We start from the raw sequence: 22,824 nt of genomic DNA, 5'->3' as shown, positions 1-22,824 counted from the left end.
TATCCAAAAAGGCTATGTATGGTCTTAGGTTCTGATTCAATATAACCCTTCCTTGATAATGGTGTCTCAATTAACGGTTAATGTGATGACGTGGGCTCTACTAGCCTGGTTCCATATATTTATGGTCATTGTCACTCCAAACCAGGGAGATGGCAAGACCGGTCTAGGACCAGGCTATGGGTGTACAAGTACACACTCCCCCCCCCTGTACAAAGAATGAAAGACCAGAAACGAGGGTGACATTTTGCACACATTTCTATTAGTCTCATACAAAAAAATGGACAAAAGCAATATGACAATCTCATGACAAACTGTACATTTAGAAAGAGAGGAAGGCCGCCTCGATATTCAGGGGAGCCCGGCGATGAGACAGTGATTCTTCTTCTCTCCATTATTGGACATTTAAAAATGAACTTAAATAAATGGAGCCGAGGACTTGGGGGGAATAACATATTCAACGCCCTGTTCTGTTTGTTAACTACCAGTGACAAACAGGACTTCTGAGCATCCCAAATAGCACCCTATTCCCTATATAGTGCATTACTTTTGACCATACCCCTATGGGCCATGTTAAAAAGTAGTGCTTCATATAGGGAATAGGGTGCCATTTGGGATGCACCCATATAGCCAAGGACCAAATCCTCTCCTGGAATAATGAATCTTGAAACGTGGGCATTTTCAGTGTGGCGCCACACCCTCTGAACATTTTCAGATATAAATGTAATGTACAAAGTGGACATGGTTCTCTATTCTTCCCAAAACAAACAAAAGTTGTCTGATCTGTACATTGTATTCCTATCTGCAAAGTTCAAGATCCTGGACTCTTTCTATTATGTGTGATTGATACAGTACATGTAGAAAAGAGAAACTATGGGCAGTTCACATTATCACATGAAGTGTGTCCAGGGGTTTATTCAGGAGGGTGCAGCATTACAAAACATTCAGACAGAAATATGTTGAGAACAGACAATTCTTTCTAATGCAGAATGAGGAATCCTACCAATGCCTATCTGCAATGTTCTAAACGTTGCACCCTCCTGAATAAATCCCAGGTTTCTTGCCTGTTACAATGCTTTGTTCAAACCACACTGACAAAAAACATTCTGTTATGTGGCCCATGTCTGAACTTGGAATAGAAACCTTGACCAATCAGTGATTGCTTCAGCTTGCAATATCCACCCTGCGACCAATCAGGATGAGTATGGCAAAGAGCCATAGGGCGGAATCTGTCGTCTAAAGGATCCAAATGTAAAGATAGCAACTCATCCATCTCGTAGTGAGAGACCTGAGGCTTTCGACACATACAGCAATAAAGGCCCTTTCCCACTCCACGAGGCCCCTATACACACAGTAAACAATCCATCCTCCAGCCTTACAAGCAGGCCTGAAGAGGTGTAGTCTGAGCCCAGAGATGATCCACTGATCTGGGGGACAGGAGGTGGCGGTAGTGGTTGTGTATCTCTTTTTGGTCCCTGTCCTCTTTGCGGGGGGGTGAATAGGAGAGAAAAGGGGATGGGGAGGTAAGAGAGTGGAGGTTTGGTGGGGAGCAGGTAGGTCGATTGGTAGCGAGTTGTTCCTTCAGTCCTACCGGCCACGCCCTCCTCCCCTGGAGGCCCCGCGGGGCGCCCCCCTCCAGCCCCCTCTGCCGCCGCGGGTCGAGGGGCCGTAGCCGCCTTCCTCTCTCTGGGGCGGTCGGCCTGGAGAGAGCAGAGGGAGAAGAGACTGGGGTTGGACTCCGTTCCATTTCAAAATAGGACATAAAACCACTTACCCCTAATAACAACAAAGAATGACATGCAAAGACAGATTATAGTCTCAATACAGTGCATTCGGAAAGTATTCAGACGCCTTGACCTTTTCCACTTTGTTACGTTAGTCTTATTCTAAAATATATTTAAATAATAAAAACAATCTACACACAATACACCATAATGATAAAGCAAAAACAGGTTATACATTTTAGCAAAACTATATAAAAACAAGTTCTCATTTACAACTGCGACCTGGCCAAGATAAAGCAAAGCAGTTTGACAAACAACAACATAGAGTTACACATGGAATAAACAAACATACAGTCAATAACACAATGGAAAAGTCTATATACAGTGTGTGCAAATTAAGTAAGATTAGGGAGGTAAAGGCAATAAATAGGCCACAGTGGTGAAATAATTACAATTTAGCAATTAAACACTGAAGTGTTAGATGTGCAGAAAATGAATGTGCATAACAAAATGTGGAAAATGTCAAGGGGTCTGAATACCTTCCGAATGCACTGTGTACTGTAAGAGAAATAAAGGCATGGTGGGCTAGGCTAGTAGTTGAAAGTCTCCATGACATGACAAGTAATGGATACATGAATCACAGCCTTAGCATCAGTCATTGTCACATTAACACGCACACACAAATACCCCCCCTAACCCCTCTCCCATGTATACCTGTTGTCCTGTCCTCTACCCCTGCTCCCGGGGAGTCTTGGTCTCCGGTGCCCGGGCCGTCGTGCCACGGGCGTTTGCGTGGGGGCAGCGAGGCCATGTCCATGCCCTGCAGGGAGGAGGAGCGCTCACGGCTGGCAGGGGACGGGCTGTCATGCAGTGGGCCGTGCTCGGGGCGCTGGCCTTCTCTGTATGCCTCGTGACCTGGGAGCACACAGGCACACACACACAGACGCACACACATGCAATTACATGAATTCAGTAATTTCCCAACAGGGTCCAAATGGGGGAGATGTGGATAAAACGAACACTATTACTCACACTACGTGTGGCACTATTCATTTCATAACCTGGCGCTGAGCTGTCAAAATGAACCCCTAAAAAATGAATTCCTTAGTAGTGTCGCACTAAAAATCCTCTGGGGCTGCCATATACATTGATTAGCCCTTTCACTATCTTGAACGTATACATTACGTGGAGTGAGACTGGCTGCTAGCCATGATTTCTGTAAGGGTTAGCCTACTATGCTATTATTTCCTTGTGGCTAGCGTTGGGAGCTGTTGGCCTGCCACGCAACCCTGGTTCGATAAGACAGCCCCTTTACCTTGATCTTGCCCGCCCTCCCAGGCCTCCTGACTTCTGCCTCCCTCATAGTGTGGGGGGAACTCATCAGGGGTGGGGAGCAAGCCCTGGCGTCCACCACCACCACCTGAGGTAACAACCGAGGGATGAATGAAAGATAGGACCCATAGATTGATGGACAGATACAGACAGACGAGAAAGAGGTAGAGAGAGAACTAGATAAGGACAGAGACAGATAGATCATAAAAGAGGGACAGACAACACAAACTCAGCTGGTCTCACCTCCTCCTCTGGGTGGGCCCCCTCCTCGGGGGGGTCTCCCCCTCCCTCCGTTGTCCCAACCTCCGGCCATCTCATTTGAGGTGTCAAAGTTCTCTTCCTGCCCACCAAACTCATCAGGGAACCCCCTCCCCCCAGGGCGACCCTGTCCAACCCCTCTGTACCTGCACAGAAAAGAGACGCCGTTTGAGTGGAGATACAGAAGGCCCGATGAAACATCCATGCTCCACTGTCCATGCTTTACCCTTTCCTTCGAAAAAGGAGAGGTTCACACTTCAGGACACTAAGGCTATAAAGCAAATCACATATGATTGTGCTTACTCTCAGCAGTGTGATATGTGATACTGCAACTGCTAGTCAAAATACATGATTCAAAACAGAACCTCCGCTGCTGTTTTTTAGAGGAAACATCCACTAAGATAACTTGGGAAATTAAAAAGCAGTGCACTAGACAGCCGACAACACACCTTTTAAATTCATTTTCCCAGACATTTGCAGCGATTGCATTCAGGGTGAACTATGCACATGTCGGCTCAAGAGTAAATTACCTTTAAAAGTCTGTTATAATGCACTGCTCTATAATGCGACTTGGATTGAATCCTGGCCTTGGTATGCATAATATCTGTGTTCTAGTTTTTACAGTGTATTTTGACAGTACGTAGTTAGTAGGAAAGTTGGTCTGCGGGTTAGTCGACGAGTTTGTAGGAAGGCTAGGTTGCCAGTTAGGACAGTTTGTGAGTCAGTAGAAAAGCTGGTTGGCGAGTTGGTAGGTACAGTGAGTTAGTAGGCGAGTTAGTAGGAAAGTTAGACCCACGTGTCGTCTGAGTCCTGGCCATGCCTTGGTGGAGGCAGTCTGTCTCTCTGCCTCTGGTCAAACTCCTCTCCTGGACTCCCATAACCACCAAACCTGACATGCACACACGCACATAAGCCCATAGTTTGAGCAACCCGAGGCAGAAGCAACTCATAGATCCACTAATATAGTAAGTTAAGGGTCAGAGCAAAGGTAGGTTTGAAAGAGGGGGTTCCCTGATGACGAAGGTTTGGGTTAAGATGAGAATGATGAAAAAGTAGGTAAGAGGTGAGATTTAAGGTGTAGAGGTACAGGTAAACACTATGAGAGCTTAGGTGAGATTTCAAGTAAGTATAAAGATGTAGGTTAGAGAGCCGGTAGAGGTGGCGGCACGGACGTAAGTTTAGACAGACGCGAGGTTAAAGGTCACAACCAAAAAGCAAGGTAAGCTCACCTGTCGTCCCTGCGACCTCGGAACTCTCCTCCATCACGGGGGAATCTTTCCTCAGAAGAGCCCCAGTTTCCCCCATTTCCCCCTCCTCCCCCTTGCCCCCCTCCTCTGTGGCCTCCCTGGTATTCCTGGCTGGACCCTCTCCTCCAGCTCTCCTCTCCCCGTCCGTGGAAGTCCTGGCCACCTTCATTGAAGTCGTTGGATCGGCGCCCCTGCTGAGAGTCTCCCCAGTAAGAACCAGAGCCCTGGTCAGGGCCCCCAGGGCCGCCCTGCCCCTGGCCCCCAGGTGGAGGACCCATGTGGTGGTTGGGGGGCCCTCGGGTATCTCCTTGGGAGAATCGGAGACATCACAACAGAGGGCACATACTGAAATATAAGTCATCCTCTATAACGACTGCTGTACACATCTTTACTATTCATATACTGTCTTTACGCATCATTATATGTAAACTCTGCAAAAAAAGAAAAGTCCTCTCACTGTTATTTTCAGCAAACTTAACATGTGTAAATATGTGTATGAACATAACAAGATTCAACAACTGAGACAAACTGAAATAGTTCCACAGACATGTGACTAACAGAAATGGAATAATGTGTCCCTGAACAAAGGGGGGGTTAAAATCAAAAGTAACAGTCAGTATCTGGTGTGACCACCAGCTGCATTAAGTACTGCCGTGCATCTCCTCCTCATGAACTGCACCAGATTAGACAGTTCTGGCTGTGAGATGTTACCCCAATAGGCAACGGTGAGTTTGTGCCCATAGGCAACAGTGAGTTTGTGCCCATAGGCAACAGTGAGTTTGTGCCCATAGGCAACAGTGAGTTTGTGCCCATAGGCAATGGTGAGTTTATGCCCATAGGCGACGTTGTTGCCGGTGATGTCTGGTGAGGACCTGCCTTACAACAGGCCTACAAGCCCTCAGTCCAGCCTCTCTCAGCCTATTGCGGACAGTCTGAGCACTGATGGAGGGATTGTGTGTTCCTGGTGTAACTCGGGCAGTTGTTGCCATCCTGTACCTGTCCCGCAGGTGTGATGTTCGGATGTACCGATCCTGTGCAGGTGTTGTTACACGTGGTCTGCCACTGTCTCCCTGTAGCGCTGTCTTAGGCGTCTCACAGTACTGACATTGCAATTTATTTCCCTGGCCACATCTGCAGTCCTCATGCCTTCACGCAGATGAGCAGGGACTCTGGGCATCTTTCTTTTGGTGTTTTTCAGAGTCAGTAGAAAGGCCTCTTTAGTGTCCTATGTTTTCATAACTGTGACCTTAATTGCCTACCGTCTGTCAGCTGGTAGTGTCTTAACGACCGTTCCACAGGTGCATGTTCATTAATTGTTTATGGTTCATTGAACAAGCATGGGAAACCTGCCTAGAAGGCCAGTATCCTGGAGTTGCCTCTTCACTGTTGACATTGAGACTGGTGTTTTGCGGGTACTATTTAATGAAGCTGCCAGTTGAGGACTAGTGAGGTGTTTCTCAAACTAGACACCCCAATGTACTTGTCCTCTTGCTCTGTTGTGGACCGGGGCCTCCCACTCTTTCTATTCTGGTTAAAGCCAGTTTGCGCTGTTCTGTGAAGGGAGTAGTACACAGCGTTGTTTCCAGCTACAATAGTCATTTACAACATTAACAATGTCTACACTGTGTTTCTGATCAATTTGATGTTATTTTAATGGACAAAAAAAATATATATATTTCTAAGTGACCCCAAACTTTTGAACGGTGGTGTATATATACACATATACAGTGCCTTGCGAAAGTATTCGGCCCCCTTGAACTTTGCGACCTTTTGCCACATTTCAGGCTTCAAACATAAAGATATAAAACTGTATTTTTTTGTGAAGAATCAACAACAAGTGGGACACAATCATGAAGTGGAACGACATTTATTGGATATTTCAAACTTTTTTAACAAATCAAAAACTGAAAAATTGGGCGTGCAAAATTATTCAGCCCCCTTAAGTTAATACTTTGTAGCGCCACCTTTTGCTGCGATTACAGCTGTAAGTCGCTTGGGGTATGTCTCTATCAGTTTTGCACATCGAGAGACTGACATTTTTTCCCATTCCTCCTTGCAAAACAGCTCGAGCTCAGTGAGGTTGGATGGAGAGCATTTGTGAACAGCAGTTTTCAGTTCTTTCCACAGATTCTCGATTGGATTCAGGTCTGGACTTTGACTTGGCCATTCTAACAGCTGGATATGTTTATTTTTGAACCATTCCAATATAGATTTTGCTTTATGTTTTGGATCATTGTCTTGTTGGAAGACAAATCTCCGTCCCAGTCTCAGGTCTTTTGCAGACTCCATCAGGTTTTCTTCCAGAATGGTCCTGTATTTGGTTCCATCCATCTTCCCATCAATTTTAACCATCTTCCCTGTCCCTGCTGAAGAAAAGCAGGCCCAAACCATGATGCTGCCACCACCATGTTTGACAGTGGGGATGGTGTGTTCAGCTGTATTGCTTTTACGCCAAACATAACGTTTTGCATTGTTGCCAAAAAGTTCAATTTTGGTTTCATCTGACCAGAGCACCTTCTTCCACATGTTTGGTGTGTCTCCCAGGTGGCTTGTGGCAAACTTTAAACGACACTTTTTATGGATATCTTTAAGAAATGGCTTTCTTCTTGCCACTCTTCCATAAAGGCCAGATTTGTGCAATATACGACTGATTGTTGTCCTATGGACAGAGTCTCCCACCTCAGATGTAGATCTCTGCAGTTCATCCAGAGTGATCATGGGCCTCTTGGCTGCATCTCTGATCAGTCTTCTCCTTGTATGAGCTGAAAGTTTAGAGGGACGGCCAGGTCTTGGTAGATTTGCAATGGTCTGATACTCCTTCCATTTCAATGTTATCGCTTGCACAGTGCTCCTTGGGATGTTTAAAGCTTGGGAAATATGTTTGTATCCAAATCCGGCTTTAAACTTCTTCACAACAGTATCTCGGACCTGCCTGGTGTGTTCCTTGTTCTTCATGATGCTCTCTGCGCTTTTAACGGACCTCTGAGACTATCACAGTGCAGGTGCATTTATACGGAGACTTGATTACACACAGGTGGATTGTATTTATCATCATTAGTCATTTAGGTCAACATTGGATCATTCAGAGATCCTCACTGAACTTCTGGAGAGAGTTTGCTGCACTGAAAGTAAAGGGGCTGAATAATTTTGCACGCCCAATTTTTCAGTTTTTGATTTGTTAAAAAAGTTTGAAATATCCAATAAATGTCGTTCCACTTCATGATTGTGTCACACTTGTTGTTGATTCTTCACAAAAAAATACAGTTTTATATCTTTATGTTTGAAGCCTGAAATGTGGCAAAAGGTCGCAAAGTTCAAGGGGGCCGAATACTTTCGCAAGGCACTGTACACACACACGCCACATACTTCTGCCTCTACTCTTCTGTGAAAGCTTTCCACTAGTTGTTGGAACATTGCTGCGGGGACGTGCTTCCATTCAAGACCATTAGACCATTAGTGAGGTTGGGCACTGATGTTGGGCAATTAGACCTGGCTCGCAGTTAGCATTCCAATTCATCCCCAAAGGTGTTTGATGGAGTTGAGGTCAGGGCTCTGTGCAGGCCATTCAAGTTCTTCCACACAGATCTCAACAAACCATTTCTGTATGGACCTCACTTTTTTCAAGAGGGCATTGTCATGCTGAAAGAGGAAAGGGCCTTCCCCAAACTGTCATTGCATGCTAATTTCCCTTCACTGGAACTAAGGGGCCTAGCTCAAACCATGAAAAAACACCCCCAGAACATTATTCCTCCACCAACAAACTTGACAGTTGGAACTATGCATTGGGGCAGGTAGCGTTCTCCTGATATCTGCCAAACTCAGATTTGTCCGTGGGACCGCCAGAAAATGAATTTCCACTGCTCCAGAGCCGACGCTTGGCATTGTGCATCGTGATTTTAGGCTTGGCCATGGAAACCCATTTCATGAAGCTCACAAAGAACAGTTGATGCTGATGTTGCTTCCAGAGGCAGTTTGGAAATTGGTAGTGAGTGTTGCAACTGAGGAGAGGCAATTTTTACACGCTACAGCACACGGTGTTCCTGTTTTGTCAGCTTGTGTGACTAGACCACTTCACAGCTGAGCCATTGTTGCGCCTAAACGTTTCCACTTCACAATAACAGCACTTACAGTTGCCCCGGGCAGCTCTAGCAGGGCAGAAATTTGACAAACGGACTGGTGGCAAACTGACGCTGCCCCGGTGAATGTCACTGAGCTCTTCAGTACGGGCCATTCTAATGCCAATGTTTATCGATGGAGATTGCATGGCTGTGAACTTGATTTTATAAACCTGTCAGCAACGGGTGTGGCTGAAATAGCCGAATCCATTAATTTCAAAGGTTGTCCAAATACCTTTGGCCATGTAGTGTATTTTGTTCCGGTCTCTGACATTGCGCGTTCAGATGTTTTTTCTGGATTATGTGTATATAGTTTATTTTTTTACTGCTAGGTATTACTGCACTGTTGAAGATAGAAACACAAGCATTTCACTGCAACTGCGATAACATCTGCAAATCTGTGTAAGCGACCAAAAAACGTTATCTTAGACTCGTGAGAATTTGTGTTCACCTACCTTTGCCATTGGGTCCTTGCTGTCCCATCCCATGCATCATGGGGCCAGTGTTTTGTCCCACCTGTGTGAAGTGGTGTTTTTAGGATTTGAGACTTTTTGTAAACAACACAAAGAGGCGTTTCAGTAAGCATTGAATTGAACCATCTTGGATCATTTCATGTTGCAACACAAACAGCCCTACTGCTTAAATTTTTTATTTTGAACTCAATGTAGCTAGCAAGTTGGCTAACCAACAAGACAATGTTGCTACAATTTCCACCACTGAACTACCCACCCCAGACCTCTTTAGATTCAACAAAAGCTCTTGCCACATTCTTATGAAATGAGCCTACCTTCATATTTCTGACATTTATTTTGTTTTACAGCTAGTTTGACAATCTCACCTGGTGCTGCATGTAGGATGGAGGCCCCTGCATGTTGCCTGGTGGGCCCTGCATATTGCCTGGGGGTCCTTGCATGTTTCCAGGGGGTCCCTGCATGTTCCCGGGGGGTCCTTGCATGTTACCCAGTGGGGGCCCGTGCATCCCACCTGGGGGTGGCCCCTGCATGTTGCCCATCCCATGCATGCCCCCCATGCCTGGCATGTTGCCGTGTGTCCTGGGAGGGTTCTGCATGGGAGGCCCCATTCCCACCCCGCCCTGCATGGGTCCCTGTGGGCCCATCATATTCCCCTGAGGGGGCATCATGCCCCCCTGTGGTGGAGGTCCCTGGCCTCGAGGAGGGGGCCCCATCATTCCTCCCGGTGGGGGGCCCTGCATGTTTCCGGGGGGGCCCTGCATCCCTCTGGGTCCGGGAGGCATGCCGTGAGGCCCCTGGGGGCCCATGTTTCTGTGGGGGCCGGGGTGCCTCTGCATGCCTTGGGGCCCATGGAGGTCAGGGGGACCCATCATGCCCTGAGGAGGCCCCTGGTGGTGCTGGGACCCTGGAGGGGGGCCCATCTGGCCCGGACGCATGAACGGAGCCTGCATGACGCCAGGGCCCATGGGGGGCCCCATGTTGTGGGGCATCTGCTGAGGGGGCATGGACTGGGGGAAGCCCTGAGGAGGTGGGGGCATGGTTCCTCCCTGGCCAGGGAAAGGTGGCATGGGTCCTTGTGGACCTCCTGGGGGAGGCATGTTCCCGTCCATCTGATTCATACGGTCCATCTTCATTTGCTGGGGAAAATGATTCAGCCTATCATTCCTGATTCAGCGTATCATTTAAAAGGATAGTTCACGTTAAATCTATATCTGAGTAAAATTACACTTCACTTCAGTTGTGTCTGTCTGAAGGACCATGTTGAAATAATCCATAATAATCTATTCTATTATTATTTCTAATAATCTATTATTTTCGTCAGATTTCATGAACGTAAACAGCCGAGCTGGAACGTCCTCAAAAACACTAGCGTCGATACTTGCAAGAACCTGTCCATGTTTTCTTTCCCACGAGAATGTTATTTTTGCAATGAAACTTAAAAAATGTAATGCTCTGATACTTCCTATGTTCACGGGTCAGTTTTGTTCACATCTGAAAAGCAATACAGGTCTAAGAGAGGAACACAGAGGAATGACGTCATCCGTGGAAGATGCATACAGATGCTCTGTGCTGTGGCTACGTGAGGACATAGTTCCAGTTCTGAGTAACCAAATTCCAGCAATTAATTCAGCAGTATGCACGTAAAAAAAATCCCCGCTACCTCCAACTATCAGACTTAGTTTGAAGTATTTTTTAGGGAGTTTCGGCTTGTAGTGCAGTTCTGCTAACATCGGTCCGGCCGTTTCCGTTCATGAAATCTGACAATGGTAGCCTGAAGTAAATAATGGATTATTGTGGATTTTGTCACCATGGCCCTTCAGACACAACTCAAGTTAAGGCCCAAATATAGACTTTGCATGAACTAGCCTTTTAATCTGAAACAAATGCCTGTAGCTGCACTGCAGGGCAAGGTTTGTTGACCTTTGACCTAAAATGCATTTCTCTTGCACATTTTTGTCACTGACACTTTTGTCACATTTTTTTGTTTCAAAGAGGACCTCACCTCTAGCATCATCGGGTTGGTGTTTGTCTTCCCTTCCATTTTCTTCTCATCCATCCTTTCTTTCTTCTCTCCTCCCGGTGGCACAAGAGGCACCTTATTGTCCGCCCAGGCCTGAAGGAAGGAAAGGGGGAGGAGACAAAGGGAGAAAGAGTGAGAAATGTCACAGAGCAAATACTCAAATTTACTCACAACAGACCCGTCTTGCTTCTTTTTCTTGCTTCTTGCATACAAAAGTGACTCAAGACTAAGTTACCTGTTGGAATTGGGCAGGGATGGGTTTGGCATAGGGGACCTTCTTCTGTGGCACCTTCTTCTGGTCTTTCTGTAAAATCTCCTCAATCCCCCAATCCAGACCCGGGATGCTCATCTCCTCCTCGGCTGCAGTCTCTTTATCTTGAGAAAACATAATTACCCATAGTCCACCAATCTACCACTCCAACCTTGCTGGAACTGTATAGACTGTGGAAATCACAGCCCATTGCTGCAACCTTATTAGAGCTAATTCAACTGCAAAAGTAAACCTTAAACCCCCCCCCCAAACCATCTCTTTGACTTAGATGAGACAAAGATTTGTTTGAGAAGTGTTAATGTGTGTACGTGTGTGTCCTCACCGCTTGCCTCTTGTTCCATGGCAGCTTTGAGCTGATCGGGGATCCCCATGCCAGGAATTGCAGCTAAGCTGTTTGGCTCCATGTCATCTGGAAAACAAACAGACCCAGAACCACAAGTCAAATGGTGACATCATGTAACCTTGACCGGACACGTGTCTGGCTGCAGTTAAAAAACTTTTTTTCTATAGTACTTCAAACACCTACTATAGAAAACATTCTTTAAGGTGATCAACGTGTGTTTTCCAAATTCTGCCAAATATTTCTGTTTTTAACTAGATAGTTCAGTTCTTCAGTTTGTTATTGAGGGTGAATACAAGGCTTTCCAATTGATAGCTATACATTTCTTTGCAGCAATAAAACCTAGCTTACAGAACTTTCGAGACACAATGAAATGATAGCACATACTGTACATTATCCCAAAATGACCATGCAATAGAGTTCCTTTTTGCATCTCCAACAGAGATGTGACATTTCTGGGTGCATTACATGCATTCTGGCAGGAGTGCATGAAATGTCCTATGAATGATCTTAAATTGCAGTAGTTAATGCATTACGAGCAGGTATGAGCATTTTCACATACAGTGGGGCAAAAAAGTATTTAGTCAGCCACCAATTGTGAAAGTTCTCCCACTTAAAAAGATGAGGCCTGTAATTTTCATCATAGGTACACTTCAATTATGACAGACAAATTGAGAAAAAAAATCCAGAAAATCACATTGTAGGATTTTTAATGAATTTATTTGCAAATTATGGTGGAAAATAAGTATTTGGTGACCTACAAACAAGCAAGATTTCTGGCTCTCAGAGACCTGTAACTTCTTTAACTTCTTCGATATAGGGGGCGCTCTTTTAATTTTTGGATAAAAAAACGTTCCCGTTTTAAACAAGATATTTTGTCACGAAAAGATGCTCGACTATGCATATAATTGACAGCTTTGGAAAGAAAACACTCTGACGTTTCCAAATCTGCAAAGATATTATCTGTGAGTGCCACAGAACTGATGCTACAGGCGAATCCAAGATGAAATTTCAAACAGGAAATGCCCCAGATTTTGAAGGCGCTGTGTTCCAATGTCTCCTTATATGGCTGTGAATGCGCAAGGAATGAGCTTACACTTTCTGTCGTTTCCCCAATATGTCTGCAGCATTGTGACGTATTTGTAGGCATATCATTGGAAGATTGACCATAAGAGACTACATTTACCAGGTGCTCGCTTGGTGTCCTCCGTTGCAATTATTGCGTAATCTCCACCTGCGTGTATTTTTCCATTTGCTTCAGAGGAGAAACTCAACTGCCACGAATGACTTATCATCGAATAGATATGTGAAAAACACCTTGAGGATTGATTCTAAACAACATTTGCTATGTTTCTGTCGATATTATGGAGGTAATTTGGAAAAAAGTTTGCCGTTGTAATGACTGAATTTTCGTTTTTTTTTCTTAGCCAAACGTGATGAACAAAACGGAGCGATTTCTCCTACACAAATAATATTTTTGGAAAAACTGAACATTTGCTATCTAACTGAGAGTCTCCTCATTGAAAACATCCGAAGTTCTTCAAAGGTAAATGATTTTATTTGAATGCTTTTCTTGTTTTTGTGAAAATGTTGCCTGCTGAATGCTAGGCTTAATGCTATGCTAGCTATCAATACTCTTACACAAATGCTTGTGTAGCTATGGTTGAAAAGCATATTTTGAAAATCTGAGATGACAGTGTTGTTAACAAAAGGCTAAGCTTGTGAGCCAATATATTTATTTCATTTCATTTGCGATTTTCATGAATAGTTAATGTTGCGTTATGGTAATGAGCTTGAGGCTATGATTACGCTCCCGGATACGAGATTGCTCGTCGCTAGAGGTTAAGAGGCTCCTCTGTCCTCCACTCGTTACCTGTATTAATGGCACCTGTTTGAACTTGTTATCAGTATAAAAAACACCTGTCCACAACCTCAAACAGTCACACTCCAAACTCCACTATGGCCAAGACCAAAGAGCTGTCAAAGGACACCAGAAACAAAATTGTAGACCTGCACCAGGCTGGGAAGACCGAATTTGCAATAGGTAAGCAGCTTGGTTTGAAGAAATCATCTGTGGGAGCAAATATTAGGAAATGGAAGACATACAAGACCACTGATAATCTCCCTCGATCTGGGGCTCCACGCAAGATCTCACCCCGTGGGGTCAAAATGATCACAAGAACGGTGAGCAAAAATCCCAGAACCACACAGGGGGGCCTAGTGAATGACCTGCAGAGAGCTGGGACCAAAGTAGCAAAGCCTACCATCAGTAACACACTACGCCGCCAGGGACTCAAATCCTGCAGTGCCAGATGTGTCATGTCCAGGCCCGTCTGAAGTTTGCTAGAGAGCATTTGGATGATCCAGAAGAAGATTGGGAGAATGTCATATGGTCAGATGAAACCAAAATAGAACGTTTTGGTAAAAACTCAACTCGTCGTGTTTGGAGGACAAAGAATGCTAAGTTGCATCCAAAGAACACCATACCTACTGTGAAACATGGGGGTGGAAACATCATGCTTTGGGGCTGTTTTTCTGCAAAGGGACCAGGACGACTGATCCGTGTAAAGGAAAGAATGAATGGGGCCATGTATCGTGAGATTTTGAGTGAAAACCTCCTTCCATCAGCAAGGGCATTGAAGATGAAAAGTGGCTGGGTCTTTCAGCATAACAATGATCCCAAAAACACCGCCCGGGCAACGAAAGAGTGGCTTCGTAAGAAGCATTTCAAGGTCCTGGAGTGGCCTAGCCAGTCTCCAGATCTCAACCCCATAGAAAATCTTTGGAGGGAGTTGAAAGTCCGTGTTGCCCAGCAACAGCCCCAAAACATCAGTTCATCCAGATTCTGTTGAAGTGATTGTACATAAAGAAATCGGCCTTGGATAAGCCAACTCTTTCTTTCTTGTAATTGATTGAATGACAGTAGAGATCCATCATAGTATGTTCAAAAGTCATGATGCCACTTTGGTGCCAGGACTTAAGGGTGTTGTCATTAAACACTAGAGGTAAAGTGGGGTTATTCCAAATAGGGTTGCCTGGCGATATTGGTTCTTTTCACCTCATTAACTCTCCCAAACACAAATGGAATTGAGAATCATTGGATTGTCTGTTTCTTTCTTCCACGCCTTGGACCCGAAGTCGTGAATCTATTTTAGATCATAAAGTATAACATTTATGGCTTAGATAATCCTCCCTGCACAAGGATAATCTGCTGTCCATTGCCTAGTGAACACAGTTGTGCAGCCCAGTAATCGAGTACCACAGTTTGAGTCATAATACCCATAAAACCTAGCGGTCAAACAAGGAAATTGTTCCAATAATTTTTCTACCATACATTTTTCGATAGGGGATTTTAGAAACACTTAAAACAAGAGCTGTGTTTCCTGTAGGTTTACCCTGGCGTGACGTTTTCATAACCGTGTAAATCTCTCTTGGACAAGGTGACTTTTATCAATATATTCGCCTGTATTTACCCCAAAAAAACAAACGCTAATTAGCTGCTAATGTGGCCATCAAAGAACTACAAGTGCCATGATGATCTGGCATTTGACTGCCGAATCGAGACAAAGGTAAGAATGTCTGGATTAACTATCTGATGTTAGCGAAATTGTAATAAATAAACTGGGGAAATTTAATTAAATTGACAATTCTGTGAACTGTCTTATGCAAGTTTTAAATTGACACAACTGTTAGCAAAGATGTCTGCTAGAGATGACGTGTAGGAGCTTGCAGGGATTTGTAGTCTTGCATGTCTACTTTGATGGTAATTAGCATTTTGGAAACAGAGTAAATAGAGCCGAACATATTGATAAAAGTCACCTTGTCCTATAGAGATTTACATGGTTATCAAAACATTATGCCAGGGCAAGCCTACACTAAACACATTCCTTATTTTAAGTGATTCTAAAATCCCCTACAGGCAAAATTAATTGTGGAAAAAAGATTGGAAGCATTTCCCTGTTTGACTGCTAGGTTTTCTGGGTATTATAACACCTCCACTGTGGGGCTCTATACACAGACACATTCAAACACACACACACACACACACACACACTTACTTACACCTCACACATACTTAACACCTCACACAAAATATTCCTACACATCATACCGTATTCCACTCCATCCTCTGACATCCCAGGTAACAAATTCAGATTGTATCTGTCCCTCATCTTGTCCCCTGGCCGATTCCTCGTCCAGAATTTACTGAAAGGGATATAAATCATGCAGGAAATACTTCAAAGCACACCAGAACAGACATCCAAAATAACAATAATTTGTCCTATTTCACAGGTGTATATTATATACTCATGTGTGAATTGGAAATGTGTTTTTTTTTGCATATCCCACCTACCCTGAGACACCCTTGGAGAGTGGGGTCCGAGCAGGGTCTGCCATTATCAACGGCGACCCTGGAGCAATTAGGATTAAGTGCCTTGCACAAGGGCATAGACAACTTTTCACCTGGTCGGCTCGTGATTTCGAACTAGAGGCCTTTAGGTTAATGGCCCCACGCTATCTGCCGCACCTCGCGACACATTCAGTATGCGGCCAATGTGGAAATCAAACCCAAAACCTACCAACAGAGCCATTAGCAAACCATGGGACAATGGAAATATGGGAGAAAGGTCTATCAATAGGGGTGTGCAAGACAAGATAATTCAAGAGCAATGTAGGCTCCGATATGATACAGGAACGATACGTTTTAGTTGAAACTGATCAGTTGAGATTCGATGCACTAACATTTGTTGCATTTAAACATGAGTTTTCCATTCTAAATTAAGGCCTACCTCTCGCTGGAAGCTGTGCACCATGCGTAGAAATGTTACAACGGATAATGACAGCTATTGGGGTGGCTCGGCATGTGAGATGACTTGTAGATCCATTACTGTCATAGACAGTTACACATGGGAGAGGGCGCCCCAGTTCAGTCAGAAAAGACAATCATTTTTGGAAGGGAAAAGGGAAGTAACGCGAGTAAAAAACATTAGTGAACCGGTGGTTGGTAAAGTTAATTGGTTTTCTGACCGATACATGCCACATTTGGATCAGTTAAGAGTCCCACGGACCAACGTGCTCGTATCTTAAACCTTTGAACCGGATTCCGATCTAGATCAGTGAATTGTTAAACCCTCATCTTTCAACCTTATGAACAATTCCATTTAGTCTTGCTTCCCTGTCTACACGGAACAAAAATATAAAACGCAACATAAGTGTTAGTCCTATGTTTCATTAGCTGAAATAAAAAATCCAGGGAAATGTTCCATATTCACAAAAAGTTTATTTCTCTAACATGTTGTGCACAAATGTTTACATTCCTGTTAGTGAGCATTTCTCCTTAACAAGGATAATCCATCCACCTTACAGGTGTGGCATATCAAGAAGCTGATTAAACAGCATGCTCATTACACAGGGGCACCTTGTGCTGGGGACAATAAAAGGCCACTAAAATGTGCAGTTTTGTCACAACACAATGCCACAGATGTCTCAAGTTTTGAGGGAGCGTGCAATTGGCCTGCTGACTGTAGGAATGTCCACCGGAGCTGTTGCCAGATAATCTAATGTTCCTTTCTCGACTATAAGCCACCTCCAACGTTGTTTTGAGAATTTCGCAGTATGTCCAACCAGAATGAATCACAACCGCAGACCAAGTGTATGGCGTCATGTGGGTGAGCGGTTTTCTGATGTCAACGTTGTGGTGGCGGTGGGGTTACGGTATGGGCAGACATAAGCTACAGACAACGAACAAAATTGCATTTTATCAATGGCAATTTGAATGCACAAAAATAATGTGACAAGATCCTGAGGCCATTGTAATGCCATTCATTTGCCGGCATCACCTAATTTTTCAGCACGATAATGTACGGCCCCATGATGCAAAGATCTGTACACAATTCCTGGAAGCTGAACATTTCCTAGTTATTCCATGGCTTCCAGACTCAGACATGTCACCCATTGAGAATGTTTTGGATGCTCTGGATCGACATGTACCACAGTGTGTTCCAGTTCTCGCCAATATCCAGCAACTTCGCATAGCCATTGAAGTGGAGTTGGACAACATTCCAAAAATCAACAGCCTGATCAACTGTACGCCAAGGCGATGTGTCACGCCTCATGAGGCAAATGGTGGTCACACCATTTGTTGCGTTGATATTTTTGTTCCATATAAACTCTGGTATGGGTGGAGAGTTCGTGTACAACCATTGTTGTGATTCTCTATGTCTTGTGTAAACAGTGCATTCGGAAAGTATTCAGACCCCTTGAGTTTTCCATACTTTATTATGTTACAGCCTTACTCAAAAATGTATTACATTGTTTCCCCCCCTAAATCTACACACAATACTCCAAAATGACAAAGCAAAAATATGTTTAGAAATTGTATCAAATGTATTAAAAATAAAAAGCTGAAATATCACTTTAACGTAAGTATTCAGACCCTTTACTCAATAATTTGTTGAAGCACCTTTGGCAACGATTACATGCTTGAATCTTCTTGGGTATGACACTACAAGCTTGGCACACCTGTATTTGGGGAGAATCTCCCATTCTTCTCTACAGATCCTCTCAAACTGTGTCAAGTTTGATGGGGAGCATCGCTGCACAGATATTTTCAGGTCTCTCCAGAGATGTTCGATCGGGTTCAAGTCCGGGGTCTGGCCATTGTGTTCTTGGGGACCTTTAATGCTGCAGACATTTTTTGGTACCCTTCCCCAGATCTGTGCCTCGACACAATCCTGTCTCGGAGCTCTATGGACAATTCCTTCGACCACATGGCTTGGTTTTTGTTCAGACATGCACTGTCAACTGTGGGACTGTATATAGACAGGTGTGTGCCTTTGCAAATCATGTCCAATCAAATATCTCATGGATGATTAATAGAAACAGGATGCACATGAGCTCAAATTTCAAGGGACTGAATACTTATGTAAATAAGGTATCTATTTACTATTTTTAATACATTTGCAGAAATGTATAAAAAACTGTTTTTGCTTTGTCATCATGGGGTATTGAGTGTAGATTGAGGAAAATGTTGTATTTAATCAATTTTATAATAAGGCTCTAATGTAACAAAACGTGGAAAACGTCAACAGGACTGAATACTTTCAGAATGCACTGTATGCAACTTGTAAGCTTACCTGGTGTGGTCGTTGGATCCCGAGCAGAGGATGTGCCCGAGCGGGTGCCACGCCAGGCTCCAGATCATGCCCTCATGGGCCATCTCCATTCCGCCCACCTCCTTCTCCACACTGACAGAAAGCACAGTAGGAATAAATGATAAGAGCAGGATGTGACATGAAACAGTCATAATTGGTAATGAACCCAGTCCTTTGTAACAAGTCTAATGTCATGACTATAGGTTGTGTAGGAATTATCACTTCCAGAGGTATCCAGACTACATTTATGAGCATTGCCTCTTACACACGATTAATGCTTGCAATCTGATTTTTTTTTTTTTAAACGTTGTTCGTTGAAATGACAGTCTGGCAAAGGAATCAAACCTCTGGCAAGTGATTGGTAGAGGAAATGAGATCCTGTGTGTCGATTTGAGGCTGGAGCTGTCACTCTTACCCTACGTTCCAGAAGAGGAGGGATCCATCCGAGCCTCCGCTGGCGAACAGGCCTTCGTGGACAGGGTGCCACGCTACAGCTGGAGACAGGAGACAAAGGGTTAACACACATATTTCACTAACATAAGTTTAATGTCTCAAACTCAGGATCACCACAAAAATAAAGTGGTCTGTCAACTCAAGGAGTTGCTCCTGCACCAGTAAAAACGATAGAGGACGTATTCACACCCTTGACAGAGCACAGCAGAAACAATCCATAGAAACACTCATGATATTCATCCACACACACACATGCATACAGAGGGTATCTACTGTATCTTGCCTATGCCGCTCTGTACCATCACTCATTCATATATCTTTATGTACATATTCTTTATCCCCTTACACTTGTAAGGTAGTAGTTTTGGAATTGTTAGCTAGATTACTTGTTGATTATTACCGCATTGTTGGAACTAGAAGCACAAGCATTTCGCTACACTCGCATTAACATCTGCTAACCATGTGTATGTGACAAATAAAATTTGATTTGAAGGGTAAATAAACTAAGAAACATTTGGCATAACAATCCTCTAACTACAGCAGAGGCCATTTGCTGAACTAGGTGCTAAATGGAATAGGCCAAGTCAAGTCAGTCAAGCCAAAGCATACCTGTGGCCTCTTTCTTGTGGCCCCGGAACACCTGCAGCTCCTCCTTGAGGTTGCGGATGTCAAAGAGCTTACACAGGTGGTCGCGGGACGCTGTCAGCAGCCAGTTACCGTTCAGGTTCCACTTCACTTCCATCACCGTGTTCTTATGGGCGTGACTGACAGAGAGGTAGGGTGAAAGATGGGAAGAGAGTAAGGTACTGACACTTTTTACACACTACTAAGCAGAGCCGAGCTGTGCAGGCTTGGTTGTGCATCAGGTTGCTGCCTGAACCGTGTGGAAAGGACGAATATCAGAGCCAGCACAGTACATATCAGCTTGGCACGGTAGTGTAAAAGGGTATGAGTTTCTTTCTATCCTCCAAGTTGCCTCAAGCATTTTAAAAAGGATTGAACTATTTTACAGCTCCTTTTACCAACAGTCATCTACTGAGAAACTACATAGTAACAACAATTTTAACAAGAAAGCACAAATTGTTACGGAGAAGTAACACATTTTGTTAGATCATTTCTCAGGCGGCTCTAGGTTTTGGGGATGGGGTGCTTCATGCCGCTTTCCGATGCCTTTGGGTAAAACTCACAGTGTGGCCAAACTCTGTCCGGTCTTGGGATCCCAGAATTTTATTGGCTGCTGGCTATCTTTGCTCCCAGAAACCACCAGGCCTTTAGTGGGATGCCAGTCCACGCACTTCACGTCAGCTCCATGACCTGTTGAGGAAGAACACCTTTAGTATCTGTAGGTGTGTGTCAGAGGCAAAAGGACAGGACAAATATACTATCGTTCACTTGTATGTGAATGTAAGAGGTGGTGCGGTCCACGGGTGTGTGTGACAAAGACGGTGTGTTTAGGGGGGTCACTCAATTCCACCCTCACTCACTGTGGGGTGAGTAAACATACAACTTGGGCAATATACTTGTACCAATGCACATACATTATTAAAATAGTAGATTTGGAGGCAGACCAAATCCAAAGTAATTACACATACCGGAAGATTGCAAAGTGTGTGTGTGTATGCCAAGAGAGAGCAAAAGAGGTGAACAAACGTAATTGAGACACCAACAAGGTTTAACAATGTGTACATTTGTGTGATAGGAGATACATGAGTGTACAAACCATTGGTGATAACATGACTGGTTGATCTTGTAAAAATTTGGAACAAATTAACCAAGCCAATTCCTCTGGGTGTTAGGCACTCAACAATTTTACCTTTTGATTCTACAAGTAGTAAGTAAGTCCTTCTTCAGGTCTACATAAGCACTACATGACACCAAATAAACGTTGCCTTTGTTTTACCTGACATTGCTATAAGCAGTTTAACATCCTACAAACAAATATGTTGGGATTTATGACAGTTCACATCAAGTGATTGTGAGCAGTGCATTCTTGCGCGTAACCCTTTCGGCCTAAATATTTACATGAAAGCACACACAGGGGTTCCATTTCAAGAATATGTGCACAGGTAGATAGATATATGCTTGTGATAATGTACTTCCATGTAAAAACAAAACATGGTGAAGGATTGAGAAGACATTCACTTTGTCTGGCTTTAAATGGGTGCAGATTGACTGTGTGTGAATGTGTGTGTGTGTGTGTAAATCATCTGCACACCAGAAATTGGATACCCTGCGATTCAGCATCCTCACAGTCTAAGACACATCTTAGATAATCATGGCTTGACACATTCCAACTAGCTTAGATTGATAGCTTTTAAAAACATGTTCAACTTAACTCAAAATTATACAAATACAAGGTACATTGAAAATAATGTCCTCAGTCTGCTGGGTCCTTCATACCGGTGTTAATGTTTGAATCAACTCCATCTCACATAACACAAATGCCTTGTGGTTCCCTTACTAAACCAGACAATATCAGGGGGAGGGGAGGGAGGTACTTACTACATTAACTTAGTTAAAAGCTGCTAATTTTGCCTTTTGACTATATAGTAAAATAGTACAAAATTCATTTTTACCTAGAAGTGCAGCAAGGCATTTCCGCTGTAAAAGCACATTATTTGAATAAGAACATAAGACAAATTGGTAAATTGATAGCTACATCACCAATCAATTTATTAAGTGGAAACAAAACTAAGGGAGTAGTGAAATATACTCAACAAAAAAAGAAACGTCCCTTTTTCAGGACCCTGTCTTTCGAAGATAATTCGTAAAATCCAAATAACTTCACAGATCTTCATTGTAAAGGGTTTTAAACACCGTTTCCAATGCTTGTTCAATGAACCATAAACAATTCATGAACATGCACCTGTGGAACGGTCGTTAAGACACTAACAGCTTACAGATGGTAGGCAATTAAGGTCACAGTTATAAAAACTTAGGACACTAAAGAGGCCTTTCTACTGACACTGAACAATACCAAAAGTGGGCCTCCCGGGTGGCGCAGTGGTTAAGGGCGCTGTACTGCAGCGCCAGCTGTGCCATCAGAGTCCCTGGGTTCGGGAGGGCTTGGTCGGTAGGGGTGTCCTTGTCTCATCGCGCACCAGCGACTCCTGTGGCGGGCGCAGTGTGCGCTAACCAAGGTGGCCAGGTGCACGGTGTTTCCTCCGGCGCATTGGTGCGGCTGGCTTCCGGGTTGGATGCACGCTGTGTTAAGAAGCAGTGCGGCTTGGTTGGGTTGTGTATCGGAGGACGCATGACTTTCAACCTTCGTCTCTCCCGAGCCCATACGGGAGTTGTAGCGATGAGACAAGATAGTAGCTACTACAACAATTGGATACCACAAAATTGGGGAGAAAAAAAGGGTAAAGTTCAAAACAAAAAACAAACAAACAAAACAAATACCAAAAGAAAGATGCCCAGGGTCCCTGCTCATCTGCGTG

The 22,824-nt window shown here is 44.1% G+C and overlaps 1 protein-coding gene across 5 annotated transcripts in view; it reads right to left on the bottom strand.

Annotated features, from left to right (window-relative positions):
- Window positions 1-237: 237 nt before the first annotated feature.
- The window catches only part of wdr33 (WD repeat domain 33), a 42,207-nt gene continuing 19,620 nt past the window's right edge, over window positions 238-22,824 (bottom strand). Inside the window, exons 8-23 of one of the 5 annotated variants that reach the window (XM_021612648.2) lie at window positions 20,572-20,698; window positions 19,994-20,148; window positions 19,347-19,425; window positions 18,914-19,024; window positions 15,889-15,983; window positions 11,760-11,846; window positions 11,402-11,541; window positions 11,149-11,259; window positions 9,512-10,282; window positions 9,129-9,189; window positions 4,541-4,865; window positions 4,108-4,200; window positions 3,297-3,457; window positions 3,037-3,141; window positions 2,436-2,636; window positions 238-1,697 (exon numbers count right to left, since the gene is read on the bottom strand). In XM_021612648.2, the coding sequence (XP_021468323.1) occupies window positions 1,585-1,697; window positions 2,436-2,636; window positions 3,037-3,141; window positions 3,297-3,457; window positions 4,108-4,200; window positions 4,541-4,865; window positions 9,129-9,189; window positions 9,512-10,282; window positions 11,149-11,259; window positions 11,402-11,541; window positions 11,760-11,846; window positions 15,889-15,983; window positions 18,914-19,024; window positions 19,347-19,425; window positions 19,994-20,148; window positions 20,572-20,698 (2,735 nt within the window). In that variant the 3' untranslated portion in view covers window positions 238-1,584. The remainder of the gene's footprint in view (window positions 1,698-2,435; window positions 2,637-3,036; window positions 3,142-3,296; window positions 3,458-4,107; window positions 4,201-4,540; window positions 4,866-9,128; window positions 9,190-9,511; window positions 10,283-11,148; window positions 11,260-11,401; window positions 11,542-11,759; window positions 11,847-15,888; window positions 15,984-18,913; window positions 19,025-19,346; window positions 19,426-19,993; window positions 20,149-20,571; window positions 20,699-22,824) is intronic. The other 4 variants (XM_021612650.2, XM_021612651.2, XM_021612653.2 and 1 more) reach the window with 4 other exon arrangements.

This window comes from Oncorhynchus mykiss, chromosome 8, assembly GCF_013265735.2.
Source record: "Oncorhynchus mykiss isolate Arlee chromosome 8, USDA_OmykA_1.1, whole genome shotgun sequence".
Taxonomy (NCBI): domain Eukaryota; kingdom Metazoa; phylum Chordata; class Actinopteri; order Salmoniformes; family Salmonidae; genus Oncorhynchus; species Oncorhynchus mykiss.
The sequence above is the reverse complement of the archived record's forward strand: the minus strand, read 5'-3'. Positions and strand labels throughout refer to the sequence as shown.